This window comes from Ooceraea biroi, chromosome 9 (genome assembly GCF_003672135.1).
Source record: "Ooceraea biroi isolate clonal line C1 chromosome 9, Obir_v5.4, whole genome shotgun sequence".
Classification (NCBI taxonomy): Eukaryota; Metazoa; Arthropoda; class Insecta; order Hymenoptera; family Formicidae; genus Ooceraea; species Ooceraea biroi.
The window spans coordinates 802,841-823,995 of record NC_039514.1 but is presented as its reverse complement, the minus strand read 5'-3'; the positions used below and the strand labels follow the sequence as shown (position 1 = coordinate 823,995).

Sequence of the window (21,155 nt, the reverse complement as noted above, 5' to 3'; positions counted from 1 at the left end):
AAATTATTGCTAAATTTATCTATTATTTTGGATGTGGCTAATTGTTATATTTGCATATTACATTAATCTTGTTAAACATTGGAGAATAACGTCTTCATTTATTGGTCTAAGAATTTTTAATCGCTTGGAAAGAAAGATTAAATAAGTTTTATTAATCATACTAATATATATAATACGTTGTTAAGAATATGTTATATTTATTTAGTATTTTTCTTGTTTTTGGTCCAAAGAGAACGACAGTTCTGTTTGTAAAGGAGATGAACATAAAGTGCCATAATTAAACCGGCAGAGCGCAACTGTCACGATTTCCTTTCAGCAGGATGCAATGTTTCACGTGCGACAACGTTGATGACCCCGAAATTCAATAGCCTGTGTATCTCGATTTGTATGTATAAATATTTTATTTGTACGCCGACACTATACGTGTCAAAAGACCCTCCGCACTCGTCACGAAGCACCGTTACTCTTAGCCAAAAATTACTTTTATTTAGTTTCGTTTTAGCGCACTCGTCTCGTCGGCTGCCGCCGCCGCCGAGATCGTACTTCTCTGATTGCATCAAATCATGAATAGCAAGATTCTTTCCCAGAAATTATTTCTCACTCGTAGAAAACCACGACAATCTTTCGGCACGTTGCAAATACTGATTTTCACTTCACGTGGATGACAGAAATTTTGTGAAACTCTGTCTTCCGAAAATTGAAGCGATAATACGATAAATATGAAAGTTAAAATTAAATTCTACGAGTGAGCAGTTATTTCTGCGAAACATCTATTGTTTCATTAAAGAATGCCATGTTCTTTTCTGTTATTTTTAACGAAGGACCATGATGTCGGAATCGCAGCTGCCGTGGAGACGATTCTTAGACGTTAAGTTTCCTTCGTCGCGGTTTGCTCGAAGAAGCGGTTCGATTCTGATGTTCCTCAGAGATGGAGAGTCTTTTCAGGCTCATGACACGTTCTCTGACGGATTCAGGATCGCGAACGAGCTGACCGCGACGGGAGGCCCAGCGATTATTATTTTTTACGAACTTTTGTTTTGCATGTTGCGCATTGTTGTTTTATTTTCTTTTTCTCTTCGAAGGAGAGCAAAGAAAAATTGTGGAGAATAAGAAAACGATAAATATATATATATATGTATATGTGTATATGGTTTTCCGTTGCATTTATATTGTCGTACAATATTTTCTTTTTTTTATCTGTTCCTTACGTTTGTCTCCTGGAGTCTTTTCTTCTCATTTGGATTTTTATACTTTTATTATTATTCACTGATGCAACTTGTTTTAATTGATTGAGTAAATAGAATTGTGGTATTATTATATATACTTTTTTTTTACACGATTTACATACACGCATACACACACAATACACACGCGTGCGCGCATATAAACGCACGTAATTTGTTAAAGAAAAATATGATTTTACGTCGGTCAATTTATTCATCGACGTGAGTATCTTTATTGTTAACACCCTGTATCCCATTTTATCTCACCTATATGTTACTGTATCATTTGCAAGGACCTCGTAGCGATGTATTTTTATATTAAGTTATATTTTTAATACCGTCACACAGTTCTCCATTTCTTTACGCTATAATTTAGCCCTAAGTTGGCATTATTTGTAGCTTTAATTTTAGTTCCAGATCGATCACGTATTTGCTTTTATAGGCAATAGCGAAGTATTTAGGTCACTTTGCATGCGTCAGTACTCCTCCGTTAAGTTTTATCGATTCAATTATTTATTCACCAGCTCAATTTTTTATTTATCGGCCGTGTCCCACGGCTTTCGCATGCAGTGTAGCCAAATCTTACGAAGGTATCATGCCCGCTGTGGATGTCTACCTTCGAAGAGTACTTCAAGCACTATCTGTATTCTTAGAAAAATTCATTTATATTCAATCTTCATATTCTTTTTTCGTTCTTTACTAATTGTCATCCTTTCACAGAGTTCTCATCGAACAAGTCGGACAGTGGCGAGACCTGGAAGGACAAATCCCGTGGCCTGAACCCGGGTTCTTCGCCGGCCGCGACGCCGATGGACATATCGTCCTCGTCATCATCTTCGTCATCGTCTTCCTCGTCGAACGCGCGGGCGAACACGTCGTCATCGACGCCGACGACGAGCGCAGCGCCCACGACCACGAACTCGGGTGCGACTTCCACAACGACGAGCTCGAGCGGCGCATTGACCCGGAGCTTGTCCGCGTCACCGGCCTCCAGAGCTCAAAGCGGAGGTGGAGGCAGTGCAAACACCACGTCCAGCGGCGGCCCGATGTCGGCACCGAGCGGCCGTCAGGCACCGAAGCGTCGTATGCGACGTCGCGCTACATCGCAATCCCAGGATCCGGCTGAACAGCTGACCGAAATGTCGGTACGCGGCTTAAATCTATTTCGTTATGCGTCGATCAGCGAGGGAGTCTATCAATGCACTGAATGCGCCAAGCTCGACATCCAGAAGACCTTCAAGAACAAGTACAGCTTCCAGCGACACGCGTTCCTCTATCACGAGGGCCACCAGCGCAAGGTGTTCCCTTGCCCGGTATGCGGCAAGGAATTCTCACGGCCCGACAAGATGAAGAACCACATGAAGACCGTGCACGACTGCTTCATGCCCAAGGACTGCGTCATGCCTTTTGGTTTCTATCTTTCTGGCGGGCCTTAGCGGGCGGGGCGAGGGCGAGGTGGGCTGCCGATTGGACAGGCGACGGTTCAGAGGCACGCGAGGAGGCTCGGTGCCACCGCGGTGTCTAGAGGCACGGCTACGGCGGCCAGGGCGACGACCTTCAGACGCGGCAGCCGCTCCTGAATGGCGTCAGGTGACGGCGAGTGAAAAGAATTCCTGGAAGCGATTTTCAAAGACTTGCAAGCTTCGAAATTGCAGCGACAGTTTTCGGAGGCGACATAGTTTGCAGCATTTGAGGAAATGGAGAGCATTCTCGTCGAGTCTTTAAGAAAAAGAAAATAATAGAGCAATAATAAACTTTGATGGATACATTTCTCCTAAAGGCTTCGCCCGCCGTCACTGTAGCAAGATCATCGCGTTCGCCAACATACGTAAGACATCATCCCACGCCAAAAGACGCGTGGTCTGGTCGCGGACCAATCGCGTAGCCCATTTCACCCCCGCGATGACGGTGTTGATCGATCGTTCAATCGATCGATTATGGTGATGATGATTCACTTCGCCATGTTCCGCGCAGGGCGAAGAAAGGAGAAGCAATAGGTACGAGCGAGCGAGGAAACGAGATCGAAGGAAGCCGAGAGGAGGAACGATAATATGTGATGACGAAGAAGAAGATGAGGCGAACGATCTCTTCTCGCTTCCTGTGTACATTAGTATTATATGATCCTCGAACTGTGCAATAACGAGCCCGCTCCTTGCTCGCTCGTCGAGTCGGCTTAGCTCGAATGACACGTTAAGAAACCTCGTGGTGTACCCGTATTGTGGAAGTGTTTACGATTTTGGAACTGTTCTATTTATTAAATTCGATTAAGCCGCACATGTAGTTATTTGAGAAAACGTAACGCGAATAGTTACAATAAAATGTAATTATCTAAAGTCTAGGAACAAAATCTTTGAAAAAAAGAAATTGTAAAGTAAAAGCAAAAATTTGTCCTTCCTGCGGGCACCATGAAACGAGATAATTCTCATATTCTGAAAAAGCCCTCGGATCAAGATCGAAATTCAATATTGAATAATACTGAATTAATAGCAAGAACTATCTTTATGGAAATATACTCAGTTATTTTCATGCATTTGTGGTAATATTGCTGTTAAATGCAAAATATTAAGGAATGTTCGTTCTGAGGGCTCAGCTCTTCGACTCCTGAATCGAAAATCTATAATAAAACAACCAGACAATGATGAATATTGAAAAAAAATTTAATCTGATTTCTGACCGTTTCACGAATGGTATGCACTTTTCAGTTTTTGCCAACATTGAATCAAAATTATTTGATGTTTAAAATTATTAACTTTTAATTCCTAAGGAAAAAATTGATTAATTTTTTAATTATACCGATACATTCCTGTTTTTCCATGGAAATGTTCAATACATTCTGCATGAGAGAATATTTAAAAAAATGTAAATGACGAAAAGACGGACCGTTTCTTTAAACGAACAGAATCGACAATTCAATTCGAAGTGTGTTGAAAGCTTCGAAAGCAATAGATGAGAGAGAGCGACGAGGGAGCGAGAGCTGTGTATATTTAGCACGGAATACATTAACATGACGTTAATGAAACAAGAATAATGAGAGAAAATTCGGATAGATATGCGCGATATCCCGCGTGACAACCATCGTTTCTCTGTACAGGTTTCTTTTCCTTCCTCTCTGGATACCTTCCTGTTTCTTTTTGTCCCTTCAGGACAAGTGTATTATAGGAGCATTGATTATTGATTAGTTACTCGCTATTATCAATTATATCGCACTTTCTATTGATACAATTGCAACATTATTTTTATTATCACTGTTACTGTATTACAACTATTATTATTATTATCGTGTAATTTTTATTATCATTTGTTCGATAACAATTATTAACTTTTAGGTCTGGACCAGCATGAATATAATAAATTGATAATTATTACATTTATTATTATTATTATTATTGTTAAGTAGGTAAGCGAACGCACTAGTGCACGTTAGAGAAAAAATATAAAATATATGTACACGAACATGGTATAGAAATGTTTTGTATGCATTGTGATGGGTCTAAGTTAGAGCGAGCGGATCCCTTGTTTTCCCCCTTTTACCCGCGCTTCCTGTCCAAGTTCGCCCACGAAGACCCAAGCAAAGAGATCTGTCTCCAGTTCGGGATGTCGTTGAAAAGCGAGAGAAAGTGAGTGAGAGCGAGTGAGAGGATGCAGGATGACACTAGTTATCACAATTCTTGAAGGGAATGAAGATGAGCACAAATAACTCTCGCGCGCAAAATGTACACTCCTGTCGATTAGTCGATAGCTTGCGAGAGCTTTCGAGGGAGCAATCGAGAACCGAAAGCAGTATTTTGGTCTTCCGCATTGCCGTTATCCGCGTGTGCGTGTGTGCGTGCGTGCATGTATGAGAGCGAGAAAGAGAAAGTGAACAAAAAACAAAGTGAAAATGTACATGTGCATGGAGAATGTTATTTAACAGAATATATATGTATAGAAAGAGAGAGAAAACAGAAAAGAAGAAATGTATATCGTCTGAGGGGGAATGTGCACGTGCTTGCGATTTTTTTCTTAGTAGAGGTTTGCGGTGGCTTTGCCTTGAAATATCGAAGTCATGTTAACAGCCCTATCTGCTTGTGTAACAACGGACAAGAGAAGCTCGGTTACATATCTTGATTTGCTTCTTATTGTAAATTTTTCTTTGAGAGAAATTCTGCAAGAGAATTATCTCTTGTGATCGCGGATGCTTCATTTCTTATGTCTAATTAAGTTTTAGAATCATAAAAGCCTTGCTGCTCTCGGGAAAGAAGAATTATAAAAATATTTTTGAAGCTTTAAGATATTTTCTCTAAAATTATTCATACTATCAGTTAGCGTTAGTAAACGTATTTTGCTAAACGACATAATGGCTAATAACGCGTTTAAGAACGTGTCACCTTTCCTCTCTATTTTCCAAGGCGCGTCGCGAACAGCGACGAACTTACTTCTTATGGTTTAGTTTCATACGATTATTATTATATCGCTACCTTATTATAGTGATATCTGCTATATTTCTTTTTTGACACATGGTCAAAATAACGTTCATTATTTTGATTTTCCAATTTTATTATTTGTAACACAGCGGGTACTAGATAGAAACGCGCGAGGTGCGTTTAGGCTTTAAAGGAGACGCAGCGCGTTCAGCGGAACAAAACGTGAGACACAATATAGCATATTATTAATATTATTATTATTATTATATTATTATTCTATTCTTGATGCAGATATTTTATTTAAGCGTTAAATGGTATATATATAGAAAGAGAGAGAGAGAGAGAGAAAGAAAGAGAAAGAATTTAAGTAGTAATTAATGTCTCCTCTCTTCGGCTTTTCCGAAAATAATTCAGAAAAGAAAAAAAAATCGAATTGTTTACCACATTGTTGGGCTGTGTCTATTTCACGAATTAAATTCGCCGTTTGCACGAGCGACAGTCAATCAGTTTCGAGAAAGTGCGAAGAGAAAGAAACGCATCTTTTAATATTAACGGTAAAATAAATTAACTTAATAAAAAGAAATTATTGTACATTTACGCGCATTCATACTATCTTGTCTCTCGCAGTATCTTTTGAAAGCAAGAAAGGGGAAGAAGAAGCAATTTTTCAATGACCCGTGCCAGGTTTTTGTAAAAATTTTCTGCGACTTTGTAAAAATACGTGTAATTCTAGAAAGAAAAATCTCAAATTTCACAAGATTACTTGTCAAAATGTGTCTAAAATATATTCTGAAACATTCGTTCATTTAGAACTTTCAAATTCCGTAAAAATTATCGAATGAACTATTACGCTAATTATTCCCGAGTCATATAGGCACTTGTATTTGCAATAGAGATGAAAAGAGAGACCGCGCGAATTTCTAGAGTTTATACAAACACGCACACATATACATACGTGTTACGAATGAAAAGAAAAAATCTACTATATTATATATATTATATATAAAAATATATTATATATCACGTTATATATATATATATATATATGTTATATATCGCACGTCTCCGGAAGAAGAGCCCTCCGAGACGCGTTCGTACGTTTACATTGATGTATATCTGCACATCTTCCCCATGCATATATACATTCATATGCATCAAAGAAACAAATAATAAAAATGAAGCAAATCGCACATTCGCACATATCGTCGCATATCGCGAATACTCTGTTCTCTGTACACGATTACGTACGTTTCGGATGTATCTATACCGTATACCTTGGTGCCTGGTGGCAAAAAGAGCAATGAAGCACGAATCTAATAATGATCATCATTATCATTATTTTTATTTGTTTTAATTGTAATTTTTCTCTCTTTGTAACTCTTTGTGATATACATTGCAATAGTCTAGCGGAATCCGTCTCTTCTGTATCATCCTCCCCCACTGGGAAGACAACCCCACGCGCGAACTGTTTGTCGTCTTCCTTGGATATCGCCGTATTCCGAGAAAGAACAACGCAAATGCGGAAAGTACCAAGTCGTACGTAGTGGATTATAAGCGAACGAAGGAATCGGCGCAAGTTAAGTTTAACACTTCGAACACTATTCTTCTGCACTTTATCCCAAATGTAATAAAGATCTTGTTTACGCAAATAAAATCTTAACTTAGCTTTTTGGAGGAGGCGTTGAAAATAAAGAAGCCGGCAATGTCAACCGATCAGAAAGAAAATATGACTCCAGTAATCGAGTACTTGAGCACGAGCTGAAGTGGTCTCGGCTGATTTGCCGACACTTTTAAACTCGCTCAGCTGCTGAGTACTAAAATAATATTCCCGATAACCGGAAGTTTCCTGATACTCGGAGTTTTCCTGAGTAATCTGGTATCGAGAAGATCGACTAGACTGTAGCAATATTTAACTAAGATAAGACCTTTCCTCAGAGCGAAATCCTTGGATCTTTTTTTCAGCGAAGAAAAAGAATATTCTCTGGCCTCATCAAGAGCCTCGCATCAGCTCTTCGTGGCATTGTTTACCGCGGGCCACCGATGACGTCTAACTTTAGCCGTCTATCTTTTTCTCTTTGCATGTGCGATCGGCGTAGATCAGTTGCTGCCGCAGCTGCCGAGCGACATCACCTTTGAAATTTGCTCATCGTCGCCGTCGTCACCCGCCGCGCCCGCCTCGTCGGCGTCGTCTTCGGCGACCCGTGGTGGCGGCGACGACGAGGGCACTGGAGCTAGCACCTTTATCAAGGCCGAGAGAGTAGTCAGCGGCGTCCACTTCCTGTCGGAGGATCGCGCGGAGGAGGATCGAGCCGACCTTCTGCTACCAAAGTCGGAGGCCGGCGAGAGCGAACCGGAACAGGTCAGGAAGCAGGTTGGTTGCTGCTGACGCGTACGTTTTGCACGAATAAAGAGAATGCATAGCTAGTTAATGGGAATTCTAATTCAACCGTAAATCCTTTGTCTGGATTCTTAACGCAATGAATAAGTAATCAACGACAAATGAAACAATTCGCTTTTGGCTTCACGATCATGATGGAATGTTGTGATAAATTTTGACAAATTGATGAAGAGAAAGAGGGGGCGGAAGGAATGAGAGGAGATATAAAAAAAAACACCAATAAACGTTGTTTTCCAAGCTGCTGGAATACCTCATTCAAAACGACGGTTCCGTAGTCTGCAAGTGGTGCGGCGAGGTGCTACCGTCGCGAACCCGTTGGTACAGGCACAAGTACAAGCTGCACGTCGCGACCCAGGTGGTCCAGCCGACGCCGCTCTTCAAATGCCAGAATTGTAACGCGTTCTTCAAGTCACGCAAGGGGTACATCGGCCACGTGAGCTCCCGCCACTCCGACAACGAGAACGACGAGAACCGCGAGGAACCCGCTAACAAGAAACCGCGCAAGACCTCCGATGTGAGTACTTGAGGAGAAATACTTTGATACTTCAAACAACTTTTTGACGCTGCTTTGTATATTTGCTCGAGATAATATCTCCCTCAACAAATAATAATGTTTATGTTAACAAATATTTATTAAAATTATTTTTATTAAAATTAACAAATTTTGTCTCCAATATCTTCTACACTAACAAGCATTTTACCCTTTTACTCGATATCAACCTGGCGACGATGCAGATTGGCAAGGGTCCAGATTGGGAGCAGCAACGAGAAAAGGAAGAGAAACTCGTAGCGGACATAATCGACCGGGTGAAGCGGGAATGCGAGGCGCAGGGTGAAACAATGACGAGGCGCGGCTACTCCAGGAGGTCCACTATCATGAACAGCTAAGGCCAAGCTGGCCGCATCGGCAACCTCCACGTGGGGCAACCATATCATCGTCGGGCGAGGCCCTCCTCGTGATCCCGAAGAGTAAGATCGATCCTCTTCGGCCCTGCTGGACGCGCCTCCCTTCTTCTTTTTCTTACACGTATATAAATATATATATAAATATATATATAGATATATATATATATAGATATCGATATCTTTATTTTCGACACACGTAGAGAAAACGGCATAGTGGTTCGAATACGACAGGAAATTGCGACGGAAGGGAAAGGGCCGTGAGAGGATCGAACGTCTTCGGAGTTTGCGAAGAAGATACGTTCCTGATAATCGAATGCGTTGTCGTTCGGGTGATGTAAATTAAGAGATACGGCTGCGTATATTTTTTCCCGGCCGGCTGTGCACCGCCGGCGAACGTCGACGGCGATCATTACGATGTCATTGCGAAAAGATACTTGTAAATAGAGAAACACTTTCTTTCCTGGCGTATCAGCGAGCCACGACGGACTCTCGATTACCCGAGTACCTAAAATCAATCCTTCAGCGACGCAAGTAGGACAAAACAATGTTGAGGAGTGAAATCAAAATAAATGAGACAAACACTGATCAAACTTAGAGATAATAGAGATGCCATAATTAACTGCAGTTTCCGAGCTGACTCTCGATTAGCTGATTTCTAATGCAAAATCTGTATTTTAGAGCAACAGTGATAAGCAATATCGAAGTAAGAAAGTAAGAACTCTTAAAAGTAGATACTCGCTCGTAGACTCTTTAGATCCCTTCAATTTTTAACAAGTAATTTTCTCTTTCAATAACCGTATTTTTCGTTATTACATTTAATTTTTTTCTATAGATCCAAAATCGCGTAGTCGAGAGTTCCCTGTGTGCCGCGACGTCACAAGAGAAAGACGAAGGGCTTTCCAAGGAGTAAGAGAAAAAGAGAGAAAATCCAGTGCCAAATGTATATCTTCCCAGGCGCACGGCGATCGTTTGCTCAACAAATGCGACCGTATGCGTACCGATCTTTCGTTTTTTTGCTAATTTTTGGTGACGTGCTGGATCCCACCGATTCTGTGTGTCCACACGATAATCAGGAGAGCATAATCAAGGACTTAGTTTCTTCATGTTAAAAGAGATTAATAGAAATCTACATAAAAGTAATAATTCAAGTCGATTTTAAATCCTTTTACATTTTTCTATTTCTGATATACTAAATACATAATATCTTACCGACACACATGGACATTAGTATTTAAATTTATTAACACCTTTTCGATTACGTACGCTCTCCCTATTGCAAACAATGCGATCCCGTGAAGACACGCAGAAGGTGTAGATTCGCGCATTCGTATAGTTAGATCGACACGATTATTAGTGTCGCTAGTGGAACAATAGAAAGATAGATAGATGGGTAGATAGATAGACGAATATATCTATGCGTGCGTTTAATTGCAAAGTTACATCTCGAAAAGGACTCAGAGAACATTTATAATTGTAAAACCTATCTTGCACATTTGTGAAAAATTATTTTTGGAAAGTATAAATATTTTAATCTCTTTTTTTTATCTTTAGTATTTAATTTTCTGACGCGAAATTATCTATTTTAATTACTAGTTTAAGGATCGCAGTCTCTTTTTTCGGGCGTGTGTGGAATTTTATGATTAAACGCACATGACGTATGAATAAGTATGATATAATGCGCGCCAGCCGGCCAAACGCGTGCCGGACGGACGCATTATGCTCGTGTATTAATCTCGCTGAAATATTCCAAGAAAGTCTGTCCATTTTTTCGAAGAAATCTCTCGAAAGTATTTTAATCTCTATTATCTTGTCTTGCGCGCGCGCGTCGTCGAACGGTGCGAATGTCAAGAATATCGCGCGCAACGACATACGTATATGGGACGTGCCCCGTAATAAATAAATTCGGGGCAGCCCAGAAAAATCATACACTTACAGAATATACGCGATTACGTAGTTTAAGCTTGGTGCTAACGAGACACGAATGAAACGAGGAATGCGAACGCGCGCTTCCTTTACACGCGTAGAAACGCGTCGGTCGTTGCAATCAAATCGTAATTGCTGCGGCGGTGTTTCTTCTGACTTTGCATGCCGGATATTACGCGCAATCATGTACAGGTGGATGCAGCTGCGTACGAGAGAATGGTCGCGCTCGTGCACGTTGCGTATCGATTTCGCAGTTCGTATCCGTGCCCCGCTCTTGGTTCTAAACGCGATCATCGCAATCATTTATATCGCAAACTTGCGGAATTGCACGATCGCGTTTTGATCTTAACTGCTGCCAAATAGCAGCAGCGTAACTAAACTGAAGCGACGCGCACGAGCGGAGAACTTTCGAGCTCTGGAAACAAAAACGTCGGCCTCTGCCTGCCTCCCTTTTAATTATAATTTAAATTAACATTGAAAGATGAAAAGGAATCTATATTAAGAATGAATATATTTATAGATTTTCGCGAAAATTGCGTTTGTGATCGCGTGTCTTCCCTCTAAAGGATTTTATCACTATCTTCCTTACATTTCTATAAATTAATTATATATAGATTTGAATCAATAAGGCGTCATTAAATTCATGCCGCAATCTGCTGAAGTATTATTAATTCCACAATAAGTAAAAGTATACGGATTTTGGGTATTGTGAAGAAGAATCTCATATACGTACGATGAGTTACGTGAAAAGTCTGTTATATACTATTTTTTAGGATTTTTAAAAGTATCTGGAAAGAGAGAGATGTTTGCCAGATGATCTTCCAGTCGTTTTCCTAAAATTTCCTATGCACTTCTGACAACGAGTGCATTATTCACAAGTATAGTGAAACAGTGAGTAATATATACAACTACACACAGATAAAATATTTTATACCATTTTAGAGTTTATGCATGAGAAGCTTGTGTGCGTTCGATTTTCTCTAAAACTCGTCGTTCCACATCGTGCCAATAAAAAAGTCTGTAGACGATTAGAATTTTTATCGTGTTATATTGCTAGAGGATTCTAAAATTAAAAGAACTTGTTAGATTAGAGAGTGTTTCCCCTCAAATCACATAACGAGAATGACTTGCGCTCTTATCAGTAACTCGGTACCACCGATAACATTTTGGACCTCCTAAAATTGATATCAGTCGTCTTCCATGATATCGCGTTACTGTAAATAGTCTCTAATCCTTATTAAGAAACTACTATATGTTCTCAACAGTCTTATATTGCACGAAAAAAAACTCTGAATTCTTTCTCCAAGAAAAAGTGAAAGAATTGAAACGGAATAATCATTTAAATAATTAATTCTCAATATCAGAAAATTAATTTTACAAGATTTTTCCTGTTTTTCTGAAGAAATTGAGAACCTTCGTCTCTCAGAAAATTTCATTAAATCAGATTAATTAAACAGGGAGGCAGACATGAGTGGACGCACTTCAATCTTCCATAATGATTCTTAAATGTTAAATAATATTAATTGTAAGCACGTGAAAGAAGGCTGAGCTCCTGCAGCCGAGTGCAACTTGGTGCGAGCTGGGAGTACATTCGTGCGAAGAGATAAATTATTTATTTGTTTACGATAACGTGGCGTAATTTGCGATTCGGGCGACTCGCGCACTGTTTCCTCAATCACGTATACCGATTATTGAACGAGTCACTCATTTCCAATATCCGCTTTGTCTCTGATATGAAACTTTCAATCAAAATCTCATTTTCTGTATGATAAAATTTGTTACATATCTTCAATTTTAAGAAATATAATAGAACATTTTATATTTTTACAAAACATTGGCTCGAATAAATAAGATTATTTTGCTGTTATTTTCGATAGTTTCGGGAAAAACATCTTATAACATTTTGCGTCATCGTTACATCCTATACTTTTTGAATTTTTAGAATATCGAGATGGAAACTTTTTATTTTTAGAATATCGGAATGTGAAAAATTTCGCACACGTTAAAATGCAGTTCATTGTCGCTCAGATTTCGGGGATAACGGGTTTTGAGGATACGCAGCTCGCGTTACGTAAAAACATTACGACGATTATCGTTGTAAATAGCGTAGCGAGCGCGAGCGCCCGTTTAAATGCGACTCGTCTGTAAGAAGCGTAAGGCGTACGTATACGCACTGTAAAAGCATAAAAAAAGGAAGACTATGGTACTCACGATCGTCGGCGAGGACTAACGGGACGAACTGTGCATTATGTGTCGGGAACGAAATAAAATCAAAATCGACCGATCTGTTTCCTCGTTGCCTGTCTACCTCTTTCGATCCTCAAGTTATAGTCCGGTCAAAGTACAGGATTATTATCCAACCTTGAATAACAATGTCGCCATATTGCCGTAACTGCCTATCTTTTTCAGAGTTTCCATTTTCGGATATATTTACGTCAACTCATAATATTTTACATTATTTATCATGTATTCCACATTTACTTACATATAAACATTCATTCCGCGAAATTTCGTTGAATCTTGAATCGCCAATCGATACAATTAATAAGCAAATAACGCGCGTCGCGCTAACGAATTCGATTAAGATTGTGACTGTGAAGTTAGCCGCGGATTTTTACAGTCTCATCAAAAGTTGATTTAAATTCAATAATTCCCGCGACCATAAAGCAAGACTAACACAGAAGGAAAACCGCGAGCCTGAAAATGTCCCTAGGAAGCGGACTCTCCCATTAGGTACCGGGATCTCGTTGCATTTGGCACTAGCGCGGTGAGAATACACCATAACCTCATTCGAGACGTTCGCTGTTTACACCGCTCCACTGCGAGCGTCCGTAGCATCCCCTATCATTAGTAGCACCACCGTTATCAGCACTTTTAACCCACTATTCTCCATCACTGTCGCCTCGCCTCATATTCCTACGTGTGTGCACATGCATATTTGCAATCTCGTAATGTTCCACGTAAATAGCCGGCGTTGATCGCGAGTGTGTGACAGCCAGTGACAGCCCGAGTAGTGTGTACGCCTAACTGACAAGGCTGGCTAGTCTGAACAAGAATGCCGTGGACGGCGATGATCATGATCCTGTCCGGCGCGGTGGCCGCGACTATCGCGCTACATTCTTCCACCGCCCTGGACAGCAGCAACGCGTTCGCGCATCACGGCCGCTGCGAGCCGATCAGCATCAATCTGTGCATGGACATCCCATATAACGAGACGATCATGCCAAACCTGATGAACCATCAGAAGCAGGAGGACGCCGGCCAGGAGGTGCACCAGTACGCGCCCCTGGTCAAGATGAAGTGCAGTCCGGATCTGCAATTCTTCCTGTGCACCGTCTACGCGCCCGTGTGCACCATCATCGAGAAGGCGATACCGCCGTGTCGATCCCTGTGCGAGAGTGCACGGTCCGGCTGCGAGGGCCTGATGAACAGCTTCGGTTTTGCGTGGCCAGAGGCCCTGGACTGCGCCAAGATGCCAGAGAACGATGGCAAGCAGCTATGTGTGGGCACAAATGAGACCACCACACCCCAAGAGCCAGCTGCACCGGTCTACCCACCGCCTCGTATACCAGTGGCAGAGTTCCAGCCATCCTGGAACGAGGGGCCGAAATCGTATGGCAATGGTGGGAGCAGCGGCTTTGCTCTCGGTGCCAGAGACTTTGGCTTTGTCTGTCCAGTTCATTTCAAGGTTCCCCATGGATTAGGATACTCGCTGAAGGTTGGCGACAAGGTAGAGCAGGATTGCGGGGCACCCTGTGATGGAATGTTCTTCACCGAGCGAGAAAGAAGATTCTCAAGAGTATGGGTTGGCACTTGGGCTTCCATATGTGCCGCATCATGTTTCTTCACGTTCCTGACATTTCTGATTGACACAGATAGGTTCAGGTAAAGTATTTTCTCACATATTTTTGACAGTTTGATAGATTTCTAACAAGCGATTATTAAATGACATAACAAGGTTTTGTCACAAATCCAAATGAAATAGATCATTAATTCCCCTTAAATTTCTCTGCAGGTACCCAGAAAGACCCATCATTTTCTTGTCGGTGTGTTACTTAATGGTGGCGCTGGTTTATGTGATCGGCTGGGTGTCGGGTAATTCCATAGCTTGTAGAGAGCCGTTCCCACCACCCATAGGTATCCGAGTGCAAATGGCATCGACGATCGCCCAAGGTACCAAGCACGAGCTGTGCACGGTACTTTTTATGGTGCTCTACTTCTTTGGTATGGCATCGAGCATCTGGTGGGTCATTCTGACTCTCACATGGTTCCTAGCGGCCGGACTAAAATGGGGGCACGAGGCGATCGAGACTAATTCGCAGTACTTTCACCTAGCCGCCTGGGCTGCACCAGCTGTCAAGACCGTCACTATCCTGGCGATGGGAAAAGTGGAAGGTGAGATGCTAAAATATATTAATTGATTTTATTTTAAGATTAAAATGATGCTTGTTGCATCAGTTTTGTCATATTAGATTCCATTAAATTATTCATGAGCTCCAGTTTCTTACAATGTGCACTTGTTCCACAGGCGATATACTGTCCGGTGTTTGCTACGTTGGTCTCTGGAATGTAGAGGCTCTTCGAGGCTTCGTGCTGGCGCCGCTATGCGTTTACCTTCTACTGGGCACCGTGTTTCTGCTGGCGGGCTTCGTTTCGCTGTTCCGTATACGGACGGTGATGAAACACGACGGCACGAAAACCGACAAGCTTGAGAAACTCATGATTCGCATCGGTATATTTTCCGTACTGTACATAGTTCCTGCTCTGATCGTCATCGCCTGCCTCTTCTACGAGCAGGCGTATTTCGATCAGTGGATGCTCACGTGGAACATGGAAATGTGTTCGCGGCCAGTCCCACAGTCTCTCTACTCATTACCGTGTCCGGTCGGTGAGCGTACCCGCGATCTCGGTCATAGACCTGAATTCGAGGTCTTCATGATCAAATACCTCATGGCGATGATCGTCGGTATCACTAGCAGCTTCTGGGTATGGTCTAAGAAAACCCTTACCAGCTGGCAGCAGTTCTTCCATCACATACGAGGTCATCGAGCTGAGGCTTACGTTTAAGAATCGCAATTACATTTCCTCACGAAGATTTATATATTCCTTTTTTTAACGAGAATCACAATGTGCATTTCATTGTTCTTGAGAGCATATATATATATAGGTCTTCGTGCGACTAGATGTTCGTGCAGCTAAGGAGATAACGAAATAATTGTCTCAGGAGAAAAATGCTTGGGCTATCGCGCGTCTTATAATGACAGTGAATGCGTATATATTGGGTTGACCGAAAAGTTCGTGCGAATTTTTTAGTAAAATTAAACACAAAATTCTGTATTAATTGTTAATATTAAGAAATTAAACGCAAAACTTCGCAGTAAGAATTAATATAATTTTGCGTATAAATTTTGCTAAAGAGATCCGCACCGGTAATGCAAAACTTTCAATATTACTTTTTAACGCAAAGCGTTGCGTTTGAATTTCGCTAAACAATTCCCACGGACTTTCCGGTTAATCCAATGCATTAAGACGATCGCACAGTCGTAGACAGATTTGCAGTGTTATATTCTTTCGTAAGAAAAATTACGTAAGAATTAAAAATGACGATTCTAAGTGATATTTCTCGAATTGCATATCAATTCGGATAATATCAGTACATCCGTTCCGATTGGATCAACAAAACTTGTAATTTATTATCGACATCAGGAAAGCTAAAGTTTTTACATTTTATCTCATCCATTATCCATTAATTACATTATACTCTCTAGCTTTAAGGAACCAGTGATCAATAGCAATCAAACTGATTAAGAATCAAAGTTGCAACGATGTGCGTCACGTTACGTTCGTCGTTTTCTCATGAATAATTCAAAGCGCGTAGCGTTGTACGTGCGCTGTGCCAAATGAGTTTTTTTTCTCTATCTCTTATGTATCCACCGCGTGATTCACGGTTCTTTGTAAAGTATCTGGTCTAAGTGTGGTCGATCAGTTTCAAAGTATTACTAGATGACATTTGTTTTTAAGTAGCGTAATCCCGTCCCTATTTACGAGCGACTCGATTTTCTACATTTAAGTTGGAAGTGCTCAAACGCCCAGACAAATAAATCAGGGGTTCTAAAGCAGCTAAACAGATTCGAGAATCTCGTATGTGAATCAGAGAATTTAGATCTGATGGCAAGTTTAATTGGAGCGTATTAATCGACGCGCTCAAAGCTGTCGTACACGAATTGCTGTCAGAAATGTGTGTAAAAAGTACACATGTTGAGTATGTGTTCTTATCCATCGAGAGAGTCGCACAATCGTATTCATAAAAAAGAAAATATTGTTACACTTTGTATCGATAAATGTAGGACAGACTTTGGGCGCCCCAGTTTGCGCTCAATCGTAAATTTGCTGCATAGATTAAGATCCTGAAGATCAAGCAGATTATGATGATCAATTATTATACGTATATCATACTTTGCACTGCCGAATCTTCCTAATCTGAATTTATCAATGACGTACTGAGATCTATTACGCTTAACTTTAGAGACGCGAAAAGCGAGGAAGAGAACGCAATAATACTCAAGCGAAAACTTTAAATGGCTTTACGCCGGCCGAAAATTTCTTTTTGTATCTATACTTATTAAGGCTCTTTTTCGATAATTTTTTGTTTTATTGCTTTTTAAGCGCGATGAATTTATCGTCACTCAACGGTAATGTCAAATGTCAAGGCCGCGTCTCGACGAAATTCTCAACGAGAATTACTATGTAAGAATTAGCTTGTAAGAAGTGTGCGCTAGGCTTTAAGTTTAAAACGCCGATTGTATATAATTATACATGTTTTTTAATTCTATATACCATGTACTATAATATATTTTTAAAGAATTCTGTACATATATACACACACACACACACATATGTGACGATGCGTTTCCTATGCATAATTAAATTTGCGCGAACAAATCGTGAGATACGTCCAACTGAAACTGCCGAGCTTTTGTGTATGAGAATTCTGTGCTGCGATACGCGTGATTATTATATATTTATGTATATATAATAGCACACGTGAAAAATATATATGGATCATATGTATTTAGGCGAGATATCACACATGACGACATGTAAATTATGATCACTATATTCTTTATATAATAAATAGATGCATATATATGAAGTGGTCTGTTTTCATCGCATAACGTTTATTTACAGATAATAATTTCTTTTTACAAAATTGTTAAACATTTTTACATATAAATATAAAATGCCTGCACCTCTTGTATATTATATTATATTAAACGCTTAATGTACTAAAGAAAAAAAAAGATAATCGTTTCATACGTGCCTCAATCCGATCAGTGACGAAACTATATCAATTCATCCGTATTTATACAAGCTACCCAAGTGAATATAATTAATCACATGTTAGAAACAGTATTGCACCCAATGTTACGAAATATTGCCTAAGTATTCCCTGATTCCTGTTCACTGATATCATTACTTCCGCATGTTTCATTGTGACGGATCATACCTTAAGATTTCTTGTCAAGATGTGAAGCATCAAGAGTTTTTTTTTAATAATTTTTTTATCGCGAAGACGCAGGTGGCGATGACGATGTAGATGATTGCGGTTGTACCTGTGGTTTTTTTACGTTCGGCATTTTGAGAATGCCGAGCTTCCTCAGACGACGCACGCAGACTGGAGTTATGGCCATGGATAACATAAATCGGCCAGGTGCGAGTAATTTATGAATGGTGTACGCTATTACGAAGTCCGTCGAGGTTTTCAGTACATTATCCAGCTTCTCGTTCATTCCCCACATCGTTGCCACAAACTTTGTCACGTCTACTCCACTGAAATCAGAAATCCGTATCATTGAAGAAGAGATCTTTTCGATATTAAAAATAAAATGTAAAAGTAAACGATTACCCAGACGAAGTTAATAAGAATAATAATAGTAAGAGTTAGGAAACGGCGTGTTAACATTGATATTAATAAAAGAGATGTGTGTATGCAACCATGTGAAGCCATGATCTGAGTATTTACAATGTATGTAGACATTTCAGAAACTGCACACTTTGAAATTTGAAATCGATCCATTTCCTATTTTGATCTTCAATATTTAAGTATCGGATTTTCGCTAAACAAAACCTCTTCTTCACGTAATTTTCAGTTATTTAACAGATCTTTGCGCTTCAGCTGATGATCTAAAAGTGTGCAATTTCTGAGCTCTGTTTTAGTCTCAGTATACGACTGACCTTGTGATTATCACGTAACAAGTACCAAGGGACAGCAACGAAACAGTGATATGAATAACGAGGAGGACGCGTCCGTAATCTTTTAACATTATGCGAAACCTATCTTTCTGCGACATGGTTGTCTTTGCCGCCACCTGATCCTTCACCGAGTCTTTCGGCACTTTGGAGGCATCAGTCGAATAGCTCATTCGGATGTTACTGGTCGACGAAAATGTCGCTCGTAAAAGCGAGTTCGTTATGAAGGCGTTAGTTGCAGTACCTGAGCGACATATAATTGCCTCGTGTGAATCTCTGGCGACGGACAATCGCAAAAATTCATTCTTATTTTTCTTATTTTTCAAGAATCAATAAAAACTTTATTCGAAAACCTTTAAACATGTGAGAAAGCTGAATAAAATTTTCAATGTTAACAATGCAATTAATCAGCATAGAAAGAGTAAACTTTTTCATGAATTTTTGTGAGATTATCGTGAAGATATTATTAGTTTAGTGTGATCCTTGGATCCCAAGTACCAAAATTGTCCAATTCAGAGAGCAAACTCAAGGAAAAGATGTAAAAGATGTGAAGAACTGAGTCAGAGAAGGGAACAGCACCTCTACCCCCTAGATTCCATCTAAAGGTCGTCCTTACGCGACAGCTTGCGGTAATGAGAACGCTGCATGTCCTCGGCGATATACTTGAAATTGCGGGACCATTGTCCACCAGGCATGTTGAGGTGTGTGGACATGCCATGCGACGAGTAGGGCTTGGGCACGTTGCTCTGCATTGTGGCGTTTAGGCTGACGGCGCCGAAGCAATCGTACGAATCCACGTGGCTGTCGATGCAGATCTTGGAGAAGCCGGAAGATTTCGCTGCTGAGACAGCGGTGCCACCATTCTCAGCATACAGAGAGATATCACGAGCACGTTCTGGAGTAAAGCGGCCTGTCTCGTTCGCGAATATGTTGGAGACATTGTTTGGCAGATCGAGAGTTGGTGCATTCGGATAATGACACTGACTCGTCAGGTGCAGTGGATGCTGCAGTCGGTGCATCGCTGCTGGCGTTGCACATTGTATCTCTAAAGATGCAGATGCTGTTTAACAAAAAGGTTGAATTATTTTATTACATTGCATTGTATCATGTTACGATATTGTTCAGGACAAAATAAGAAGATAGAATGTGTTATAGCGTGGAAGTTAAGTTAAGGTACAAATGAGATATATGATTTGTATGATTTTGATATTATACCATAAATTTCTTATAAATATTTATGATATTTTTATATTCTAATAATATAATTTTTCTAAGGTACTGATGTAGCCTTTAGAATGTCGATTAGATGATTAAGACTATTACATGAAAAGAAAACAGCAATTTTCCAAAGGTAAGTGGTAATACACTTTGAACTCCTGTCAATTTGCAAAGGATAAAACCAATTTAAATAATAATTTACCATACACCTAAATATACCAAACAATTCCCAAAACTTGCGATTAATTCTAAAAGAAAATCAATTTTTCTGATCATTAGATGACTTAGCGAATTTGGATCAACAAGTGTGCTACCATATCCAGTTTTTCTGGTTTTTTCCATCTAGCCATCCTTCTCGAGGATAGCAACAGACCGTACCAGATTTTAAGGCAAGTTTGGGTATTTTCCTACGAAACAAAATATACAGAGAAAATGCTGTTTTCGTAAAAATAATTTTACCTCCGCGTGACACGCTGGTCAAAGCGCTCAGAATTTCCGACGAGCTAATTCTCGACAATGCCATGATCTTTGAATTCGAACACTCTAAAGTACTCTAAAACACTCTAAAACAATATCAAACGATACCATCAAAGACCTTCACAGGCTTGCAAGCGACTGCTCCACTAATGGAAGCAAAGACGGTATTCATAGTTTGTTTTTATGTTACTGTCATCTTAAGTATCTCAAGATATTTCTTAGCCAATCAGATAGCTGGATTAGTATCAAAAGACTTATTACTATCTTGTTATAAAAATGGACTGCAAATCCGTCCTAACTCATAAAACATGAGATAATAAATATCACGTTCACAAAACAAGACGCGTGCAATCGTCG

General features: G+C 40.2%; 3 protein-coding genes across 10 annotated transcripts in view; 2 read left to right on the top strand and 1 right to left on the bottom strand.

Annotated features, from left to right (window-relative positions):
• The window catches only part of LOC105276201 (protein tramtrack, beta isoform), a 42,310-nt gene extending 29,171 nt beyond the window's left edge, over positions 1 to 13,139 (top strand). For 5 of the 8 annotated variants that reach the window (XM_011333639.3, XM_011333636.3, XM_011333634.3 and 2 more), the window contains exon 5: positions 1,944 to 7,291. In XM_011333639.3, coding sequence (XP_011331941.1) covers positions 1,944 to 2,659 — 716 coding nt within the window. In that variant the 3' untranslated portion in view covers positions 2,660 to 7,291. Of the gene's footprint in view, positions 1 to 1,943; positions 7,292 to 7,722; positions 7,998 to 8,262; positions 8,539 to 8,759; positions 9,052 to 9,762 lie in introns of those variants that run through there. The other 3 variants (XM_026972504.1, XM_026972503.1, XM_011333642.1) reach the window with 3 other exon arrangements.
• A 468-nt stretch (positions 13,140 to 13,607) lies between these two features.
• Positions 13,608 to 18,002, top strand: LOC105276198 (frizzled-2). Its single transcript, XM_011333633.3, has 3 exons — positions 13,608 to 14,738; positions 14,869 to 15,248; positions 15,382 to 18,002. Exons 1-3 carry the CDS (start codon positions 13,909 to 13,911, stop codon positions 15,918 to 15,920), a joined length of 1,749 nt encoding a protein of 582 aa, XP_011331935.1. The 5' UTR covers positions 13,608 to 13,908; the 3' UTR covers positions 15,921 to 18,002.
• A 16-nt stretch (positions 18,003 to 18,018) lies between these two features.
• Positions 18,019 to 20,971, bottom strand: LOC105276196. The gene is made up of 4 exons (XM_011333629.3): positions 20,781 to 20,971; positions 19,720 to 20,163; positions 19,089 to 19,347; positions 18,019 to 18,683 (listed from the first exon to the last, which is right to left on the bottom strand). Exons 1-4 carry the CDS (start codon positions 20,842 to 20,844, stop codon positions 18,416 to 18,418), a joined length of 1,035 nt encoding a protein of 344 aa, XP_011331931.1. The 5' UTR covers positions 20,845 to 20,971; the 3' UTR covers positions 18,019 to 18,415.
• Between the last annotated feature and the right edge of the window lie 184 nt (positions 20,972 to 21,155).

Coding starts and splice junctions, on each gene's coding strand:
- LOC105276198 (XM_011333633.3), top strand. CDS start 13,909: ATGCCGTGGACGGCGATGATCATGATCCTGTCCGGCGCGGTGGCCGCG. Junction 14,739..14,868: donor ATTGACACAGATAGGTTCAG/GTAAAGTATTTT, acceptor ATTTCTCTGCAG/GTACCCAGAAAGACCCATCA. Junction 15,249..15,381: donor GGCGATGGGAAAAGTGGAAG/GTGAGATGCTAA, acceptor CTTGTTCCACAG/GCGATATACTGTCCGGTGTT.
- LOC105276196 (XM_011333629.3), bottom strand. CDS start 20,844: ATGGCATTGTCGAGAATTAGCTCGTCGGAAATTCTGAGCGCTTTGACC. Junction 19,348..19,719: donor TCATTACCGCAAGCTGTCGC/GTAAGGACGACC, acceptor TATGTCGCTCAG/GTACTGCAACTAACGCCTTC. Junction 18,684..19,088: donor TGTTACGTGATAATCACAAG/GTCAGTCGTATA, acceptor TTCTGATTTCAG/TGGAGTAGACGTGACAAAGT.